Source organism: Lampetra planeri, chromosome 14, assembly GCF_965212315.1.
Source record: "Lampetra planeri chromosome 14, kcLamPlan1.2.h2, whole genome shotgun sequence".
In the NCBI taxonomy this organism is placed as follows: Eukaryota; Metazoa; Chordata; class Hyperoartia; order Petromyzontiformes; family Petromyzontidae; genus Lampetra; species Lampetra planeri.
Genome location: NC_136120.1, coordinates 3,467,345 through 3,488,428, shown reverse-complemented (window position 1 = coordinate 3,488,428; position 21,084 = coordinate 3,467,345). Strand labels below are relative to the sequence as shown.

Genomic DNA, 21,084 nt, shown 5'->3' with positions numbered 1-21,084 from the left:
CAGGACCTTGCATCGCAACATATGCTTCCTTTTAATGCATTTAATACAATGTACAAAGTTTGGCAGGATACAGGCATTAACATGCTTCACGCAAACCGTGCGCAACAACACACAGCATCCGCGGGGGGTTCGTGCCCCTCCCCGCCTCGCGACTGCATGGATTGTTCATTTACTGGCAATGTGTTCTCCGTGTCTTGAATAGTATTGCTTTTGCCCACACAGTGTAAACCATGGGCTTGCTTGCCACCAACAGAGCCCAAATACCTTGTACACACGAGGCAATTAAGCTGGCTGTGGTGTGTACACACACACACAAATAGTTTTGATCAGGCGCCCAAAACATAAACGGACTTAGCTTATTAACGTAGAGGAAGAAGCGCTTTCAGCCTCTCAAAGTCAGCGGGATTGGGAACCGTGTAGTGATGATATTCATGGGACGAGCTTGACACTCAAGAGGTTAATTTAAATCGGGCACGGGACGCAGACACAAATGGCGTTGTATACACGACGTGGCAAGCTTGCAGGCGTCACAAATGCATTTACAAACCGACGTGCCAACCGAACGTGGGATTGGCGTCTGGAACGGTCTCCACGACATGTTCAGCAAGTGTGTGCACGGTGCACACGTGTGCTGCCCAGGCTCTCTCCGCCTATTCTTAGAATGCTCAAGCACTGACGCAGTGCAGTCGGAAGAGGCGTTCGAATACAACACGTGCACACACGGGGGGTCTGACAGCAGCGTCCCACCGCGCTCCCAACTGTTGGGCCATCAAGTACAATAATAACCGAACGCAATGTACAGGTACTGTATCAATACCTCGGTTGGCTACGTACACGGCGCGAGAGAAGTTCAACATACATACGTACATTAATATTTAATTCATGTGCAGCGTGCGCCGTGATCATCGGAACACTTCCGCGCTGCGTTAAGTACAAGCGGCTCGACTCTGCGATCGATCCCATTCAACTCTCCACGGAGGGGAGGGATCAAACTAAACCGTGTGAGTGGGAACAGCTATGTATATGTATGCACACTAGACGACGACGACGACGAGACTTGGATTTTGAATATGTAAGTGCTGAGTGACAAGAGCTTACTCAAACTTCGATATGGGATTTTTTAAACAATAAAGGAAATGTCTATGTACAAGGGGAAGGCATTAAATGTTATTTCATCGCGACGTGATGTTGATATGGATGGATGCACATGATAATGCAATGATAGTTCGTAAACGTGGCCAGAAGATGGGCCTGATAATTTGATCACGATATTGTGATAATTATAACAATGCCAATGGCATTTGTATTGAACAAAAAAAACTCGGTGACAATTACGGACAATGTCGTCGATGGTAAAAAGGTCGTAATTATTGGACCAAAAACAATATTGAAATGTACTAATGACATTGTTTACAATGTGTTTTTTATTACAACAATTCAATGATAATGATGAGATAACGTGATGATAATGGGGGGAAATTAAAACGGAATAGGAATACAGTCAAACTATTCTAATGAAATTAATAGCTGGCATTAAAAATGTGTACATGTAAAAACACTAATAGTGGTGAAACGGTGACAGGCATCTTAACAATTCAAAGTGCTCCGAGCTCCTTGACCTGTTGAATCTCAGAAGAAAAACAATTAGACTCCGTAGGTTTGTGCTGCAGTGCAGCACTGATGTCTAGCGTTTTGTTCCACGTGGTGGATCTCTCCGGTGCTAAGGAGCCACCCGGCACAGGAGGCTACGTGGAGCCGAACAAACATGCGGTACAACGTGGACACTCGAGGGCGGAAAAACAATTTGGTTGAATTTTGCTAAAATTAATGACGCACAGCGCTCATCACTGGGTAGCTTCACCACATCTTCGAATTCACAAAACCCCTCCTCGTACGTTTGAAACTGCAATTGACTTTTCAACAGCAAGTTATTGGGTAACTGCGAGATTTTTTATACTCGGTCACAAAGTCAATATACATTTAAAATTGACATAAACATAATTACAATAGACGAGACAATGTAAGAGCTGTTAAATCTCCGTTAGGCAATGCGTGCAGTGCAATGAAGGATCAGCCCCATGTTCCATCTCCTGCACCTCCGTTTAGCACGGTGCAAAAGAAGTTCAACATACATACACATTTCACTCGAGGACTCATCAACTGCATTTTATGGAGGGCCAAAAAATGTGCGTCTGCTGTGGACCACGTGACCTTATGTCATGTATACACACGGGATAAAGTCACATGGCGTCGTGATATTATAACGTCTGTGCATGTGACCACAAATCGATACCTCCTATCTCCAAGTAGCATACCTCTCGTGAACCTCGCTTTCAGTACATGAATCTTAATCTCTTTAGGTCTCGGTGAGTCAACATCTCTCGGCGGGCCACAGTTCAGTGGACCACCTGCAAGAAACTTTGCGGATCAGGTCCGACCCACGGGGCTGCCAGTTGAAGAACCTACGCTACTCCATGTTCATTCACTGGCACGACCACACACGTGATGGGGCTCGCAAAGTTTCTTCCCAACGATGGATTAATTCGTTATGTGACTAACGGCGGAGCCCCAGGCAGTGATAAGCAAATGGCTGCGACGTTGTGGCTATGGCGACGCCCCTGGGCAGCACTTTGTTTTTATTTTTGCAAAGAGATTGCCGGGAGGTGGGTGGTCGGGGCAGGATTCAAGTCTTCTGGAGGAGGGTTATGAAAACTGGGTTTAAGGTAAGCGATCAAACCCCGGTTGTAAATAATAAAGCAAAAAACCATGGTGGCGTCTCCCACAATTAATTGTGCTTTGTGCCCCCATCACTTTCATTGAGCCCTCAAGTGTTGAGATGCCAGCGTGATGGGGCAAGGGTCAGCAAGGGTACGATCACAACTAAGGAGGCTCGTGGGAGGCATTGCAGGAAAGAGGTTACAAATGATCACCCATACGTATGCATTGCATTGCTTTTACCTTATAATCATTATTGTTCTTCTATAATTCACATTGAACGTGGAAACAAGGCGATTGACTGGGAAAGCTTGGCCACCCCCCAAGTCTTACTGCGACGCGGATACAACAGGCGAGTTTCGGTGACCAGCCAAAACTGGAGTCAAAGGCAGCATCTGCAGCGGGTTGCAAATGGAAAGGCCGTTTCTATTTACACAGCATATACACCTGTACATATACACGCCAGGCCCGTGGTTAAAGCGAGCCTCTAGACGGCGTCTTTGATCGACTGTGCGGTCTTTGCTGCTTCATCATCGCGCAGCCAGATTGGTCATGCAACCTTTCTCGTTTAAATGCACACGGCTCTTCATAATCTTCGTGGTGGCGCAGTTATACGCACACTGCCATCGGAGTTGGATTCCCAGCTCATGGCTATCGTCAGTAACTATGGACCATGCGGTAAACCACTGTCTGCGCTCTTTCAAAAGAAGCCCTCTCATGACTTGCAAGATCGATAATGGCATTCAGCCCCCTGAATATGTTGCCATACGCAAGAAGAGGAGTAGTAACGAGTGATAATCTCAACCGGTCCTGGGTCATCCCTTTTCACCAGCCAGCACTTACCAGCGTGGTGAAGTATGGTCAAACAACCTCCATGAGCGACACAGGGATAGGAAGCATTCAACCAGCAGTGGAACAAAAAAAGGGCAGTAAATTATTAAACGTATCAGCTATAAATCGTGGTGGAACATGCTGGAACCATCTAGGCCTCACCATGTCTTGGGGAACGTGCATTTGGAGAGTGCCGTTAGGAAGGGAACCGTGCAGAAGTGCTGTGGGAATGAGAACATGCACCACATGGGCATGCAGGAATGGAATCAAAATCCATGGGAATGGATGGGAATTGAGCAAAGGGAATAGACGGAACATTGGGTATTTGTGTGCACGCAAGTACGTGTGTGTGAGAGTGCGCATGTTATGATGTGTATTCATGTTATTATTTACGTGCACCTGTGTGTGTGCATGGCATGTGTGTGTGCATGGCACGTGTGTCTTTGTTAGTATGTGGATGTATGGTGAAATATAGACGCGTCTGTGTGTATGTGCACCTGGCCTGGCACAAGTGCCGTGGTGACGTCACCGCCACTTAGTAGCGAATGGTGGCTGTTGTTGTGGTAGTATTTGTGGTGTGTGTGTGTGCGACAGGCTTACAGAGCAGGATGGGACAATGTTTGTTGGGAAGTGACTTGGGGGTAGGGTCAATGTTAAAGGGACCAAGACAGGACTGGATAGAATTTGAATTTAATTCCCATGTCACTTCCTCATGTGAGAGCACATGTGGCAAGATGAATATTGTTTGCACTCGTTTGTGTTATTATTCGTAGGTACGCTGGTTGAAGTCTTGCTGTGTGCTCGTGTGTTTGTGGCCCTTGCGTGTGCGGGCGAGCGTGTCCCCTGAATCTAAGACCAGCTACGATTCAGGCGGACGCGAGATCCTGCTGCGCTGTCAGTCCGAGAGGATGTGGACGAAGGACACGGGGAAGACGCCCGTTCTCTCCGGCTCACCCTCCACGTGGCCGATCTGGCGATACAGAATCAGTCGGTCACGATCCAGCACAGTACAACAGCGACATGACGCGCGGTGAACAAACGTTCGTCTCGTTTGGGTCAAAATGGAACGGGCGAAGCAGCCTCATGGCTAAATGGATTTCAGCTGTAGCTATGGGAAAGCGTGGAGGAGTAACACACAAGTGACCTCATGGGTCAGTGGGATCTATAGATATCACTTGGGCACCACCTCATACGATCATCCAACAACACGGGCTGGATCTGGTGGCTTCAGCTATGGCCAAATATCCGGAATGCGCCCGAGACCTTCGAATCTAAGCATGTTTTAGCCTGGATAGCACTTGCATAGGTGACCACCAAGCACAAAAAAAGGTGTAAGAAGGGATGTCGTGGGCAGCAGAGGACGGTGCAGAAAAGTTCATTGCTCAGCACACATTCACCAACCCACACTAACCAGCGTGGCAAAGTGTGGTCAAATATCCTTCACTGCCCGCATTGGGTGGGAGGCCCTCATCCAGCAATGGATTAATAAAACGGGCTCTACACGTACACTGGCTTTGGCAGAGACAGCTTACAGGCTGTGGTGCTCTCTGCTCTAGTTTCATAGCGACGCAGCTCTTGCCCGCACCACCCTTGTTAAAGTGAGCTCTGGTGGAGACACTGCATCGACAAGCGATGGCTGTGGTTTCTGCCAGGCCATACAGAAATGTAAGAATTCCTGCTCGAGCAAAAATAGATTTCTGCAGGCCTGGGCAGCACCCACGTCACTCCCTCCCTTCCTCCCCATTTCATCAGCACAGCGATAAAACAAAAACAGCGTTTCCTGTCCTAAGGGGTCTTTAGAATGGGAGCTTTGAGGCAGAATAGCTGGTGTGGCCTGGATCGTACAGCCCCAACTGGGACATGTGGTAGCTCCAGCCGTGGTGTGCAGGAGAAGAGAGGAGATGGATTTACGCACCCACCAATCCGCATCCTCCTCTTCCACCACGAGCAGCACCTCGCCCTCGTGGAAGGTCAGCTCGTCGGGGTGGTCGGCCGTGCAGTCGTAGATGGCCTTCACGCGCCGCTTCTTCGTCTTCACTCGCTGTGGGGCGACGGCCGCGGAGGGCGGGGGTGAGAGGTCAATTGTGTGAGAGCATGGTGGGGTGAGAGGCATTTAACTTTTGGTTAATGGAACAAACGAGGCGGAATGAGTCAGGCACAGAATACGAGACGGACAATGAGATTTTAAAAATAATGCAACAAAAAAGTACAACGCAGACTAAATTGACAAATTGTGAAAATCTATCGATTTACCGTGTGTGGGTGAAACCTTTACATGCCCAGTACAGAGCAGAACGTAAGTAACGAAGTAGCAGGGCACAGGGGCACAACGCGGCAGGGCGAGGCCCACACAGCACACAGCCAGCACACAGCCAGCACACAGTCAGCACACACGACGCTGGATAAACTCAGTACCTGCACGGTCTTGCGCGGCAGAGGAAGTGGCGCCGGCGAGGAGGGCGACAGCTGCTCCTCCATCGCCTGCACCTCCTCCGTGGATCCCGACACGCGTTTGCTGTGCTGTTGCCGCTGCAGCGGCGGTGGCGGCGGCGGCATCTGCGGTCGCATCGGAGGATCGGGGCCACGGGAAATCCTGTTCGCCGCTCTCTCTGACTCGGTGCTCCACCGGCTCGGTTTGGCCGACTGCTCGGGGGCTCGGGGCCGGACCGGCGTGAGTTCGGCGAGCTGCGGCTTGGTCGCCGGATCTGGCAGCTGAGGCTTGGGCGCCAGCGCGAGCGGCTGCGGCCTGAGGCTCTGGTCCGCAGCGTGCGGCTTACTTCTCTGATCCGGAAGCTGGGGCTTGGTTCCAGGATCCGGAGTCTGCGGCTTGCTCGGAGGAAGTTCTGGCATCTGCAGTCTGGCCCGGTTCTCGGAGGCCTGAGGTTTGGCTCCAGGGAGATCCGGGAGGTGAGGCTTCGTACCAGGATCGGGCGGAATCAGTTTGGGCATGGGGTGATTCATAGACTGTGGCTTCGTCCCAGGATCTGGAGCCAGCGGTTTGTGTCCAGGGTGGTCCGGCAGCTGAGGCTTAGCTCCCAGGCGTTCCAGCGGTGGGGTGCGGTTCGCGGTGCCGGGGAGCACGGGCCTGGCGGCCGGGTTGACAGGAGGCGGCTGCTGCTGCTGCTGCTGCGACAGGGACTCGGTGCTCCCCGTTGTCTCGGACCTCCTCCTCAGCGCTGCACAGAACATGAGCACGTAACAGCACGTACAGCCCCTTGTCATTCCGCTGCTGGGTGAGGGCCTCCCCACGTAGTGTGGGTCACGAGAGGTGAGTTGCCCATGCTTCACCACGCTGGTGCTTGTGGGTTGGTGAACGTGAGGTATAATACAGAACGATATTTGATTTTGCCGCACTGCCCTCTGCTGCTCACAATGCCTACAGCACCTGCTTTTCGTGTGCATGGTGCTTGCCCACTCAAGCATTATTCAGGCTTAATCCTGCTTAGCTTACAATATCTAATAGAATCAGCCACCTGTGATTATAAATCAGGTTCCCAAGAGTAGCTAATTTATGGGATCTGTCCGGCCACCAACAGCTGTGCAAAAATCCATCATTAAATTGTTTTTTTATTTTTTATTTTAAGGGGCTTAGTCCAGCTCCGAGGTGTAAAACATGTTCGTTTGATTAGGATGTGATGAGCATCGTGCAGTGCATTTAAAAGACGGACCGATAGTATGGATAAAAAAGCCTAATAATTCGAGCCATAGTTCTGTGATTGTATTCTGGGGCTTCTCTGCCAAACAAGAGCAATGCTAGGGGCAGGAATCCCAATTGGCAAAGTATTTGTCTCATGATGTGATACCGATAGCGTTAAACTTAAAAACTAAACTATTTTTTATTTTACCAGGTAAGGTCAGAAGCAACATGGCCACAAATTAAGTGGCTGATTATGTGGAAATTTCTAGCAGCCAAATAGTCTAGGCGCATGTTTTTAAATGCGGAGGGAAAAACCAGAGAAACCAGAGAACCCGGAGAAAAATTGGGAGAGAAGGGCCAAAACCACGCCCTGTTCTAATGGAACGCATGTTCTTTCTGGTGGCATACAGCAAATGTTGTCACTACCTGAGGCGGAAGGAGGAGTCTTGGGCAGGACACGCAGGCCGTGGATGGTTGGCCGTTTCCCAGCTTGCAGCTTGTTGTCAGGGCTGTTCACGGGAACACGCGATTCACTCATCGTCAAGCCGAACCTGAATGACCCTAGCTAATCCCATTGCCTAAGCACAACTTACAAAACAAATCAAAACATTCGTCTATAACACTGCCTTAAATGAAAACTAAATAAATAACACGTGGCATTTTGGGCAATGGTCCTTCTTTATAGCACACAGAGAGAGGAGATGATGGCTGATGGCCAATGGTCGAGATCAATAAAAGAGTGGCAGCCAAACCAGGGAACACACCCAAGATAATGTCCACTGAGGAGATAGAGCGATGAAATCGGCTCGTGTGCAGAATCAAGACCGCGGGACCATGAGGGATGGAGACAGCCTTGTGGGAGGTCTTCATCCAGCAGCGGATAGATTATGGCGAACATGAAGATAACGGGGTTCTTGTTCAGACATCGGGTGCACGTCGCTAAATATTCACGGGGGCTCTCTCTTCTCTGTGCGTGGCAGTGTTAACCGATCCGGTGTTCGGGGGTGGGGGGGGCCTCACCTTGGCTGCCGATTGCCGATGTCGCAAAGCGCCGCCGGCTTGGCCACGGGAGGGGGCGGAGGCGGTGAGCTTTCGTTGGACCCTGGAACGAGAGGAGGCCGAGACGCTGCGTCTCACCCCGTTCCCCAGTACAAAACCCACAGCCGGCAAAGACCACGGCCGCACAGACAACCGCCGGTCGTGTTGCCGTCGTGGTGCGCGCCTGTAGCCCAGGAAAGTGTGGGCGGGTTTGGTGGACACCCTCTTGAAGGGCAGCAAGTAGTAAGCACACTTTTGGGTATTATCAACTCCTATGCATTGATTTTTTTGGAGTACTCCAGTTTCTCTACTACATGCAATAATTAGTAAGCAACTTTTGCAACATTTTACTTCCTTTACTTCCTTGCCCCCTGCACTGATGAGACCCTTTATCCATGCCTTCATTGCCTCTAGCCTTGACTACTACAACTCTCTTCTCTATGGCCTCCCCAAATCCCTCACCTCCCAACTGAAAAATCATCCGGAACGCTGCCGAAATGCCGCTCATCCACACCCATAAATGAGACCACCACATCGCCTCGGTCCGCAGATGCCTCCACTGGCGCCCAAGCCAATCTCGAATCAACAACAAGATCACCATTTCCAAGATCCTCCACGGACTGGCCTCTGTCCCACCTCTACCCTCTCATCTCACTCTTCTCTTTCCCACGCGTTTCTTTGCTTCAGTAACTAAAATATTGGTCGTGAAAGCCGATCATCCAAAGCCTCCTCCTGAAGCACCAACCTCTGCTCATTGGGTGGTCGCTCCCGCTCTTCTGCTGCCCCTTTCGTTTGGAATTCAGTACTCCAAGAAAACCATGCTGCCGACTCCCTGCTCTGATTAATCGTTGCCACCACTATTATACTATTTCTCTTAACTGCGATGGTGGGGGGGGAACCACTGACGCTTCAGCGATAGACAATCCATTGTTGCCGTATTTAGGAGCTATATGAATACAAATGATATTGTAGAACGGTACACAAGCATGGAGACGCACGCCACACGTGATTGCCTCCGGTTCCAATTACACATCTCAACATCGCCCCCTTCTGTGCAACTCCTGGCAGACTCAACTCGTCCGTAACGGCACTCGTCGTGGATATAACAAATGCCAACGAATGCCAGATGCGGCTAACGATCCGAGCCGATTCTGCGCTCGCCGCACAGACCACAGACCACAGGGGTCGGTCGCGGGAGGGAAACGCGGCCCGGGGGCTCCGTGCGAGCCTCTCGGCCCGTCCCGGGGCCCTCACCGCGCAGCACCGAGGAGCCGCGCACGGGCGGCGTGGGCGGCATCACCCCCGGCGGCTCCGACAGGGTCCGCTTGTGCCCCGAGCCAGGGCTGCTGGCGGGTGGGGGAGGAGGCGGCTTTTTCCGCGACATCGAGTTGCAGCTGCCCGCCACCATGTTAGCGGCGAGGCCGGGGAGGCCCGGCACGGCTGCACGCCAGGAAAGCAGCGCAACGGAGAGTAAGAGGCACCCGACCCAGCGACACCGCACGGCACCCAAGCGTCAGGGAGTCCACAGAGACGGGTGATCGGATGAGTCGCAGCGGGGGTGATGGTAAATCAGGAATAGCGGTGCTCAGTCGGTGGGGTTTTTTTTTGTATTAATCGCACACTTGGATGTAAAAATCGTCTCCTATCCCATCACTGGTGAGATCACCAATCAATCGTTAGGCTCACTCATTCATTCAATCAATTAGTGATAACACCACTGACAGGACCACTCTTTTGATCGCTGAAAGCGCCACCAATTGAACCACCGGTTAAAAAAACATTAAGCGAGTATCCCAAACAGAACCGCTGTTAGGAAACACCAAGAACATAATTTACAAGCACCGCCATCAAGACCAATAAAAGAAACGCACATTATGGAACCATTTCCCTGCCTCTTTGCCTGACGCTGTTGCATCACTCACGTGGGCCCTTGATAGTGCTGCCCACGATGCGAGGAGGTAGCGGAGGTGCCGTGCAGACGTCCGTCTGCTGCCCGCCGTTACTGTAATCCGTCCCAGCAGCCGACGCCGCCGCCGCCGCAGCCGCCGCTGCGGCCGCCACCTCGGCCGCCACCCGCTTGGTGGCGCCGGCGAGCGTGGAGAGCTGCCGCGACGCCGGGTCGACCCCGTGCAGCGGCGGTGCACGCCGCTCGCGCGTCGAGCCGGGCCGCTCGCGGCTCAGGTGCTGCTGCGATGGGCAGTGGTAGCAGCTGACGGGGCGGGCGCCCCGCTCGCGCCGCACGGGGCTCACCTGCGAGCGACGCAGTGACGCGTGGCATCGAGCGCGAGTTAGACAACGAGACACACCCTCCCCCCACCAGCTCCCCGTGTAGCCTTTAGCAGACTTGTGAGCGCGGTTGGCGAGCGACTATCAAGGCCACCGCGGTGCACGTAGAGGTGGTGCGGCTAGCACTATGCTTGGCTGCCTTTGTCTCCCCAGTGGCGATTTTTAAACCACCCGCACCAGGTGCTCATTTAAGCCTCAATCGATAGACGGGAGACCCAGGACCAGTTTAGACATTTGTCACTGATGTTGGCCGGGAGTGGCAACTCGGGTCACCGGGTTCATAGCACCGTGCACAAAGCACTCGACCACTGCTGCCCATAGGTGTTACATAAGTGCGTGCAAGTTACACGAGACAAAGATCCCCCATATAGCCTTAACAGACTGTTGGGGCAAGTGCTGATAGCAAGCACCTATGAAGGCCGGAATGGTATACGAGGAGATAGGTGGCCAGCACCACGCCCGACCGCCTTTGTCTCCCTAGTGGCGATGTTTACACACTGCACCAGGTACTCATTTGAGGCCGAGTCGATCTAGGAAAAACCCAGAACCGGTTCAGATAATCGTCACTGATGTTGGTCATGAGCAGGAATCGAACTCGGGTCTCCGGGTTCGTAGCGCAGCGCGCTACACTACAGCGAGTTACACACCCACACATTCACACACTGCAGCACGAGTGCCCAGAGACAATCCAAGTGAACAGCGTCGCAACAACAACAACTGGCGGTCTCGCACAGCAGGTGTCACCTTCTCATCTGGGTCGTCGTCACTCTCATCAAAGTCATCCTGCTGCAGGTTCCAGTTGTATTCCACGTGCACCCGGGTGCCGAAGATTCCTGCGATCGCCTGCTCCAGCTGCGAGCGGCACAGCAGAGACAGACATCTCAGCATCACGGACAACGCCGCACAATGGGATACACACAGCACCTGCTTTAAAGTACGATGATGCTGTGTTAGACTGGGATGAATCAACATACACGCTGCAGGGTACTGCTTTGTTTTTTGTTTAATTCATTATGAAGCCAATGACTGACCACTTCCATCTGCCTCACTTCGTCTCACTTAGTCTCAAGGCCTGAACACAAAAACTCAAAACATTAGTTGAGAACGCTGGATTAAAAGGAAATATATATTTGATAATCGACACGTCAGAGCAATGGCCCTTCTTCATAGCACATAAATGGTTTATTCAATGATAAATAATTATAGAAGGGCCTTTGCTTGACATGTCGCCAATTATATATTTTTCCTCATAAGGTCACAGAGTTATTTACAAATGTGTTGAGTTTTTTTGTTGTTGTTATGCTTGTTTGTGTGCACCCCTGCCAACGCAGTATCACCAGCAAACAATGCGTTTGGCTTCCATCTATTAGTGCCTCATTGAGTCCACAATTCCTCACCTCTGCATGATTTCTCTCATTATCTTTCAAATAAAATCCTACATCTTCAGCACAATGGAACAAAGACGGTCCACTGCATCGCGCGTGCTTTCAGATGCGCTTCTGCGGCCGTCTGGAATGCTCTTCCTTCCGATATTAGGAAGCCACTGGAGCTATTCACTTTGAGATCTAGATTGAAAACGAATTTCTTTAGAACTGCTTCTTGTGTTTAGTTTGTTGTCCTTCCCCCGGCAACTCCGATTAGCACGGTTGGCTACGTACGGTGCGGAAGAAGTTCAACAAACATACAATTTCATTACAATGCACGTGTTTATTTCTCTAGTGCCTTCACATAGTGGCCGATTCTGATTCTGACATGCCGCTGTATTTGGGACAAATGGCCGTGTTAAAATAAAAATTGTATTCATAATTACAATATTTATATGTGCAGGGAAGCCTCACTTAGACTCAAGGTTCTGTCTGATGGGATGGGTTGGGGGGGGGGGCATTCCAGGTGATTTAGTCACAGGCCAATTGCATGGTAACCTTGTGTCGGCTTAGCTGCCTGTAATGAATCGCATGTATATAATTGTGCACTCTGGAGCATATGGGAAACTAAGAAACGATTTTGCACAGCTACAGACAGCCAGTTGCGTTTTTTAAAAATTATTATTCAAGAGAAGGCAATGGTGACCAGGGATTGGACCCCGAGCACCCAAGCGCACGGTGGAGTACGAGACACGTCCCAAATTGAGCTTTGGGCTGACCGCCGGACCAAGATTGAGCTTTGGGCTGACCGCCGGACAGAGAAATTCATCTGTGGGGGGTGGCTCTCCATCGTTTAACTAAGCCGAGTAATCGATTACGGATTAATCTCTGATCGTAATTGCAGCCAACCGGTCCCCACCTTGCATGGATTCACGACGGGAGGAGGCGACAGGGTGGACCGGCTACAACTGCACAGTGTTGAACTACGACTCTAGTGCACTGAACCGCGTGTGATCTCACCAGCTCCGTGCACTGCGAGTGGTTGAGTCTCCGCGCCACATCCAGAGCAGTCTCTCCATCGGCGTTTTCTGTGCAGAGGGGATTGCAAAAAACCAAAGCGCCGTTCGTTTAGAAAGTGTGGTGGTAGCTACAGGGAGAGATAGGATGGTGAGATGATAAAGTCGATTAATCCGTAATCGATTACTCGGCTTAGTTAAACGATGGCAGCCACCCCCCACAGCCGTGCTTTGTGAAGGCAGGAAAACCCCTACGATCCCAGGGCGAAGCGGCTGATGATGCTGAAGATGTCACCAAGTCCCCAAACATCACCTCCCCACCCAGCGGGACACAAATGAGAACGGTCACGATGCCGTCACGTTCAATACTTATTTCCCATTAACGGAGCTTCAAACTCATGTCAGACAGCATGGCAGCAGCACACGCGCAGCCCTTTGTCAATCCCACTGCTGGATGAAGGCCTCCTCATGCTGCGCGACAGCGGCAGCTCTTCCGCCGTACTTCCCCAGCGCTGCTTCCGCGCGAGTTGGTGAAGGCGGGGAGCACAGGCCAGAGGTCGCAAACGGGTTTTTGATTCCTTACCCGTACCCGGCCGCACCAGGGTCGCAAACGGGTACCCGTACCCGATACCCGGGTACGGGTATCGGATACCTGATTGCGACCTCTGGGATGAAGCCATGTTGCAGGCGCGGGTGGGTTGATTCTAGGAACTTTAATTGTGAGAAGAGACAAGACGTTGGGAAATGAGTGACAAACGGTTACTCACCAGTGACTCACGGCCTACCCGTACCCGGCCGCACCAGGGTCGCAAACGGGTACCCGTACCCGTACCCGGCCGAGGGTAGCCGGGTATCGGGTAGGGTACGGGTATCGGGTACCCGGTTGCGACCTCTGGCACAGGCGAAGGCGTTCACAAGTGCGGTACAACTGCGCTGCGTTGCCGTCTGCTGCTGCTGCTGCCCACCGCGTAGCCCAACCTCAGGGGTGTTGCGATTGAAACAATAAAAACCGTGGTTTTGTTTTATTTTGGGCATCGCGGCGGTCCTCAGGGGTTGTGCGTCCCGCTGCGCTCGCGCGTACTGATGTCAGTGTGGGCCTTGCTCCGCAGCAGCAGCTTGAGGCCCTCGGTCTGGTTGTGGCGGCAGCAGTAGTGCAGCGCCGTGTTGCCGCTCTCCGTCTGCTTGTCCATGTTGTGGCTGCGCGTGACGACGACGGCAGGAATGCGTACGGGGAAGAGGGAGGAGGAGGAGGAGGCGGTGTTTACTAAAGCAACATCAGTTTTTTCATTAAAGTGCATCCGACTCGGATCGCGCGTTAGTTAGCACTGTGCCAAACGTGTTTAATCTCCAGCAAGACTGACAAGACACAGTGACACTCCTCTCATCCACGTTGATGTGGGGGAAGCTCTATTACAAGAGTCTCGCCGTAAAAAAATGCTCTATCTGCGCGAGTAGCTGTGGCTAAAAGCAATCTCATGAATTTGCCATCACTTCAAACGGACCTCTTTTATATTCTATGGTTCTTTCGGTAAAGTCAAGCAACACAAGTGGTCGACCGCTTGTGTTGCGATCGAAACGTTGTGATATTTGTATTATTTTTTATTCACTTTTTTACATTTTTATTTGTATAATTGTATTGTTATTATATTTTCTATCTACGTGACTTTGCCGAAAGAACCATAGAATATGAATTCCTGCAGTCACGAAAGTTTTAAGTGAAAATTTGACCTCTTTTATCCGTGAAAATGTGGATCCTAGGACAAAAATATTACTTCCGGCAGACCGCTTCTGGGGAAATCCTCATATCCATGTAATAACGCAGAGAATAAGAATTCATTTGCGGGTAACAATATATTTCGCTGATTGATTGGAGGCTCTGCTAATTGGAGTTCTGGTCAAAATGGTGGTGCATAAAATGAAGTTCAGTCTTCTCTATAACACAGCGGGAAATGCAAATGTCAAGCACCGGACAATATTCGGATGCCAAGTTACTACAGAGACCATTGCAGTATCTTGTTTTAAACATTGCAGACTGATCGCGGATGGACTCTCGGCTCGTGAGCTCCTGCACACGAAGTGCCACAGAAAGGCTGACTCGTGCAGTTTGGCTCCAGCCTCCAGAAAGGCCACCCGCGGGTGCAAGGTGCTCCTCACCAGTTCTGCGCAAAGTAGTCGACGATGTGCAGCAGAGACACATCCGCCAGCCGGATGGCCAAGTGCAGCGGAGTTTCGCCCGCCTCCTGGTGTTGCACAAGCACGCAAGAGACAAAAACAAAGAGAAGGATCCACCCCCCCCCCTCGTGTAGCCTACACAGCGTGTCGGGGAGACTTGCACATGCAACGCCGACACAGCCCGCGCTCCCCACCTGTCCACGCGTGCTGGGCAGCGAGCCGGAGAGGTCGACCCCGCTGGCGGACACCACGAGCAGCTTGAGCACGTCCCTCTCGTGCACCGCCTCCACCAAGGCCACGCGCAGGTCCTGAGCAGTCGCCTCGGGCTTCTGGGCGAAGCGCCGCTCCACGTACTTGGCCATGATGAAGCCCTTCCTCGCCTCCCTGCGCCATCCCACGCAACACAGGCTTCAGGAGGTCAAAGGGCAGGATGGAGCACTGGGTGGCATTCTTGTCTCTCTCTCTGCTGACGGTCCTGAACCAGCGCTGGTAATTCCACATTCTGCAGCAACTCACGATGGATGGAGAAGCTACCAATTAGTTTAGCATTTGTTTTTACCCAGAAAAGCATCACAGAGCCTCAACTGTGTTTCAGGTGGGTCGTGCTTATTTTTCACAGTAGGGGGCGTTATGCATTTTCCAATTCGATCATTTGGTAGTCATTTTTCAAATTTGACAAATTTAGACCTTGATGCCAGCACGCACAGCCGACTCTTCTTCGAACTGCTGGCATGGGCTCTTGAATGTCCGCTGTGAAGCAGACGGCGCGGAGTGTCTTAAGGTTAAAACATGCACCGCAGTATTAACCAGGGCGGCCTGCCTGATTTAAAATCTGAACCTCCGCAACAACAAGCGATGAATGCGCCACTGCAGGGCCATGTCACCGCTATCAACTCTCGCATGCCTACATAGACATTCATAGAATATCTTGTTGAATTGTCAACTACTGCTCACACTCATTGATGCTCAGCGACTAGGTGACCACGTGGCCACAAACATGACGGCAAGACAACAAAATTACAGGTTATTAAATCCCATTCTATGAAGCTAGAAATGCGTACATTTTACAGCCCCACTCGCATACATTTTGCATTTTATCGTGTTCACTGTTGGATCCGAGCCACCGCTCGTCCCACAACCCTGGATAACGGAGAGCGTCACCTGCCGTTTGCCTTCCGAGGCTCGCAGCCAAAACAAGAGGCAGTAGCAGGCACACTCACATGTCACTCATCGCCGTGGGTTTGGCCGTATTTGTGCTCTTCAGCTCGGCCTCCATGACCTTATTGAAGCTCGTGTTGCCAACGTTCTTTGCCAACTGCGCGGGATTGGGGAGGGGGAACACACGCGTAGCACGTCGTCATCGCTCTGCCACACGCGCGTCGCCATCGTTACGTGCGCAATCGCACGGACGGGCCGGTGAGCAAAGCCACCCACACGCGCCCACACAATGACGCGCTGTTGCACACTGCTGGGCACACATGCTTGCTCACACTAGAATGCGCTGCCAGGTTGGATGCGCGCACGCACGTGTAGAGGAGTAAAATGGGGACGTGACGTCAGGTGTGCCGTTCAGTGCGATGACGTCCCGTCTCCTAGAGTACTTAAGGGAGACCCCGTGACGAAAGCGGGGTCACTGTGGGAACGGGTAGAGTAAGCAGGGTGAAGAGAGAACCAGGGGTAGAGAGAGGGATCGACTAGTGAGTCTGGGGAGAAGCCGGTGGTAGCCGTAGAGGTGCTTCTCTCTCCGGTCGGTGGAGTCGGCAGAGTCCACGATCCAACACGAGAGAGAGACCGGAGCTAGCCGGCAGGGACCCGGACTCAGTGTAGGACCCCTAGCCCCTGGGAGTTGTGTACCCTTGTGTGTATTGTGAAGTCTTTAATAAACGCTTGGCGAAAGCCCTTAGCTTATCTCCGTCTCCGAGTGCATCCGTGGGAACTCCTCAACACACGCAGACACCTTCTATGGGCGCTGGTCGTTAGGTGGCTGGTAAAGTTGTTGCGGTGTCATTTTAAACGACACAGTCTTGGATATTCACGATTCGACTATTATCGTGATATTGGTTCCCCTTAAATTTGCCGTTGTATTTCACCGTTTAATCTCCCTGTTTTTTTGCTACCATTTATTTCAAGTACAAATAAAGATGCTTAAATTGTTATTCAACTGCAAGTTCGCTTAACATAATCCAGCCACAGGTTTTTTTTTAATAGTGATACTTGATAATCTAATTTAAATGCACATTCTGTCAGAAAATACTATGGAAAATGTTATACGAAGCACTAATTGAATTGCTTACAGTAATATTGTTTTTTACTTTCACTGTTATCGGGAACTTTACTGTTATTTCAGAGCTATTAATGAGCAACGAAAATCATAATCTGCCGATGTTTGACAAATCGGACGATGCTCTTTTCGCGCTTCTGACATCTTCTTGGGTCTTTCCATGAAGTCATGTAGATAGGGTCAAAGAACATAACAAAACATTACAGAAAACTACGACGTTTCGATCGCAACACAAGCGGTCGTCTTCAGGAAAAGGGGGGTTAGCTTCCAATGGAAACTGTCTATAAGGGTTTGAAATGGGCGTAGCCCAAATGTCAGCAGCCAATGATAATGTAAGTGGTTGGCAGCGAGCCTGGCGGTGGTTCGTTGACAATGAGCATGTTCAAGAGAGATTAGCAAGTTAATGGGAGATCGTAGAGCCGCAACCAAGGGGTCGACACACGAAGTGACTGTGAAAGCGCAAGTTTGAAATGGGCGTAAAGCACAACTAACATCAGAAGGTGGTAAGATGGAAACATCACAGCCAGTTATGACTTAAACTGGTTGATAACGTCCTTCCAATGATTTCTCGGTTTGTAACCATCTTCTCGGTTCAAATTGTGTCCGTGTCTATATATATGGATGGCTTCATGAACAAATCTTTGTTGATAGCCAGTGGGTTTGCAAAGTACCTTCGTCTTAGAGAAATCAATTTCGTGTGAGCCCACTGCATTAAAACAATGATCAGCCACGGCCGAGGAATTGGTCCTATCGTGTTTCAGATCTGCCTTGTGTTCACGAACACGGTCCGAGACATGTCTCTTAGTTTCCTCAATGTAACTACTGCCGCAGACACAGCTTAGTTTGTAGACGCCGGGGTATTTCATGTCAGGGATCACATCCTTCACAGATGGGATCAGATCACGAATTTTATGTACTGTGTTGAATCGAACCTGGATCTTGTGTTTGCTCATGATTTTGGAAATATTTTGAGTGACCCCTGCTATGTATGGCAAAGTGATGGTTTTGATTGGGTCCTGAGATGGTTCTTTCCCAACGATTGGGGTGATAGCTTTACGGATTGTGTAATCTGAATATCCATTCATCTTGAGGGCTTGGTGCTCGTGTTCCAGTTCACTGGCTAGGTGGTGATGGTCAGAAATACATCGAGCTCTATGGTGTAGAGTTTTGATGAGGGAATTCTTCCGGCATGGATGGTGGTGGGAGTCAGGTTTTCGGTAGGCATCCGTATGGGTAGATTTCCTGTAGACAGAATGTCCCGTTGAGCCATCTGGTCTCTTTTCGATTAAAATATCCAAGAATGGTAACTTGCTATCCTTTTCCACCTCCATGGTGAATTTGATGGCTGGGTGTATGGAATTGATGCGGTTGAAGAATTGGCCCAGAGCTGGTAGGCCATGTGGCCAGATGACGAACGTGTCATCTACGTACCTCTTCCACAAGGACGGACGTAGAGTGGATGCCTGGATAGCATCTGTCTCAAATTTTTCCATGAAAACATTGGCTACAACTGGAGATAAGGGAGAACCCATTGGGGTACCTTCAAATTGTTTGTAGAATTTCGATTTAAAGCTTTCGTGACTGCAGGGATTCATCTTCTTGGTTCTTTTGGTAAAGTCACGTACAAGGGAAATAATAAAATATTATTATTTTATTATTTCGATTTAAAGCTTTCGTGACTGCAGGGATTCATTTTCTTGGTTCTTTTGGTAAAGTCACGTAGAAGGGAAATAATAAAATAAACTATTATTATAATACATTATTCTTATTTTATTATTTCCCTTCACGTGACTTTACCGAAAGAACCAAGAAGTTGTTTGTAGAATGTTCCATTCCAGGTGAAGTATTGGTGTTTACCAAAGTTCCTGTGCTTGACACAATTGCAATCTTTGAAGATTTGGTCCAACAAGGACTGAATGTTGATGTACCAGCCCTGGTGAGACACTGCCTCACCAACACTTACTTCACTTGGAATGGAACAGCAATGGAGCTGTCCTCAGCATCTACAACTGCCCGCTCTCAAGAATGAGAAGGCTCAATCGCAACCTGCGGAGAGCCGTGCGGCGCTGCGAGGATGAGCTATGGTCGCCGACTGCCGCGGAGATGAAAACTGCATCGGTAGCCCGCAATCACAAAACACGCTTTGAAACCGTGGAAAAAAAAAATCACTCGCAGTGCTACCCCTTATTGCACTTCTTAAGGGGAAGATTGGCAACCTGATCTCCAAGCCCCAGGATGAGGTCTGCAGATTTCCTGAGCATTTTTGTGAGGCCTTGGGGGAGGAGGAACTTGTTCAGCCCAAACAACAGCATAGGAACGGGGTGGGAGGGGGCTGGAGGAGGGGGGGGGCTGACCATGTGGGGATGGGGGGGGTGACTGAGCCTTAACGGATGGAAATACTGAGCTCGTGTGTGTGTATGTACTCCTATGTGTGTTGTGTATGGACACATGAGTAAACACATTTGCATATGCACGTACGTAGGTGAGCTGAGTACAGTATATATGTGAATACACACAGGTGCAAGCACGTTTGTTATCATGACTTTGTGCGTGTGAGTCAGTGTGCATACGTGCGTGCAAGCATTTGTGCGTGTATGTGTGGACACGTGAATGTGTGTGCGCGTGTTTGTGCATTTGTGCGTGTATGTGTGGACACGTGAATGTGTGTACGTGCGTGTGTGTGTGCATTTGTGCGTGCATGTGTGGACACGTGAATGTGTGTGCGCGTGTTTGTGCATTTGTGCGTGTATGTGTGGACACCTGAATGTGTGATGGTGCGTGTGACGGTGCGTGTGAGCGTGCGTGTGACGGTGCGTGTATATGTGGACACGTGACTGTGTGACCGTGCGTGTGACGGTGCGTGTGACGGTGCGTGTGAGCGTGCGTGTGACGGTGCGTGTGACGGTTCGTGTGACGGTGTGTGTGACGGTGCGTGTGACGGTGCGTGTGCACGCGCTTTGCTGCCCCATACCAGCAGCTCGGAGTTGCCCAGGCGGTCGAGCTTGAGAGACTGGATGCGGGAGATGTGCACTCCCATTTCCCGGTGGATGCCCGAGCACTCGATGCACGTCAGCACTCCCAGGTTGGTGGACAGCCACGTCGGGTCTGTGCGACACGGTTCACCGCGCGTGAGCAAAACCACCGGCGAGGAACTCGTCAACGGCTCGAGACGCGACGACGACATCCCGACGACCACGACGACCGTATTGTCCACGTTATAAGGGCGGGCACGTTTCCCCCCCTGTATTTTAAGGGAACATTTAGGATAATAATATTAATAATGATTAATCTTGACTTAAAGCTTTCGTGACCGCAGGATTTTATATTCTTTGGGTCTTTCGGTAAAGTCACGTAGATAGGTTTAAAGAAAATAACCAAAAGAATAACCAAAAACCACGACGTTTCGATTGCAACACAAGCGGTCGTCATCAGGAAAAGGGGGGTGAGCTTCTAAAGACATGAATGCTAATATACGGGCCCTGGTGAGACACTGCCTCACCAACACTTACTTCACCTGGAATGGAACATTCTACAAGCAAGTTGAAGGTACCCCAATGGGTTCTCCCTTATCTCCAGTTGTAGCCAATGTTTTCATGGAAAATTTTGAGATGGATGCCATCCAGGCATCCACTCTACGCCCGTCCTTGTGGAAGAGGTACGTAGATGACACGTTCGTCATCTGGTCACATGGCCGACCAGCTCTCAACCAATTCCTCAACCACATCAATTCCATACACCCAGCCA

General features: G+C 50.7%; 1 protein-coding gene across 3 annotated transcripts in view; it reads right to left on the bottom strand.

Moving 5' to 3' along the window:
* LOC144722308 (arf-GAP with SH3 domain, ANK repeat and PH domain-containing protein 2-like) overlaps window positions 1-21,084 on the bottom strand; it is a 94,390-nt gene continuing 73,306 nt past the window's right edge. The window contains exons 15-28 of one of the 3 annotated variants that reach the window (XM_078600448.1): window positions 20,312-20,445; window positions 16,280-16,374; window positions 15,254-15,443; window positions 15,042-15,127; window positions 13,969-14,084; window positions 12,892-12,959; window positions 11,252-11,359; window positions 10,144-10,471; window positions 9,476-9,661; window positions 8,204-8,285; window positions 7,610-7,692; window positions 5,962-6,722; window positions 5,462-5,587; window positions 1-4,516 (exon numbers count right to left, since the gene is read on the bottom strand). In XM_078600448.1, the coding sequence (XP_078456574.1) occupies window positions 4,442-4,516; window positions 5,462-5,587; window positions 5,962-6,722; window positions 7,610-7,692; window positions 8,204-8,285; window positions 9,476-9,661; window positions 10,144-10,471; window positions 11,252-11,359; window positions 12,892-12,959; window positions 13,969-14,084; window positions 15,042-15,127; window positions 15,254-15,443; window positions 16,280-16,374; window positions 20,312-20,445 (2,438 nt within the window). In that variant the 3' untranslated portion in view covers window positions 1-4,441. The remainder of the gene's footprint in view (window positions 4,517-5,461; window positions 5,588-5,961; window positions 6,723-7,609; window positions 7,693-8,203; window positions 8,286-9,475; window positions 9,662-10,143; window positions 10,472-11,251; window positions 11,360-12,891; window positions 12,960-13,968; window positions 14,085-15,041; window positions 15,128-15,253; window positions 15,444-16,279; window positions 16,375-20,311; window positions 20,446-21,084) is intronic. The other 2 variants (XM_078600449.1, XM_078600450.1) reach the window with 2 other exon arrangements.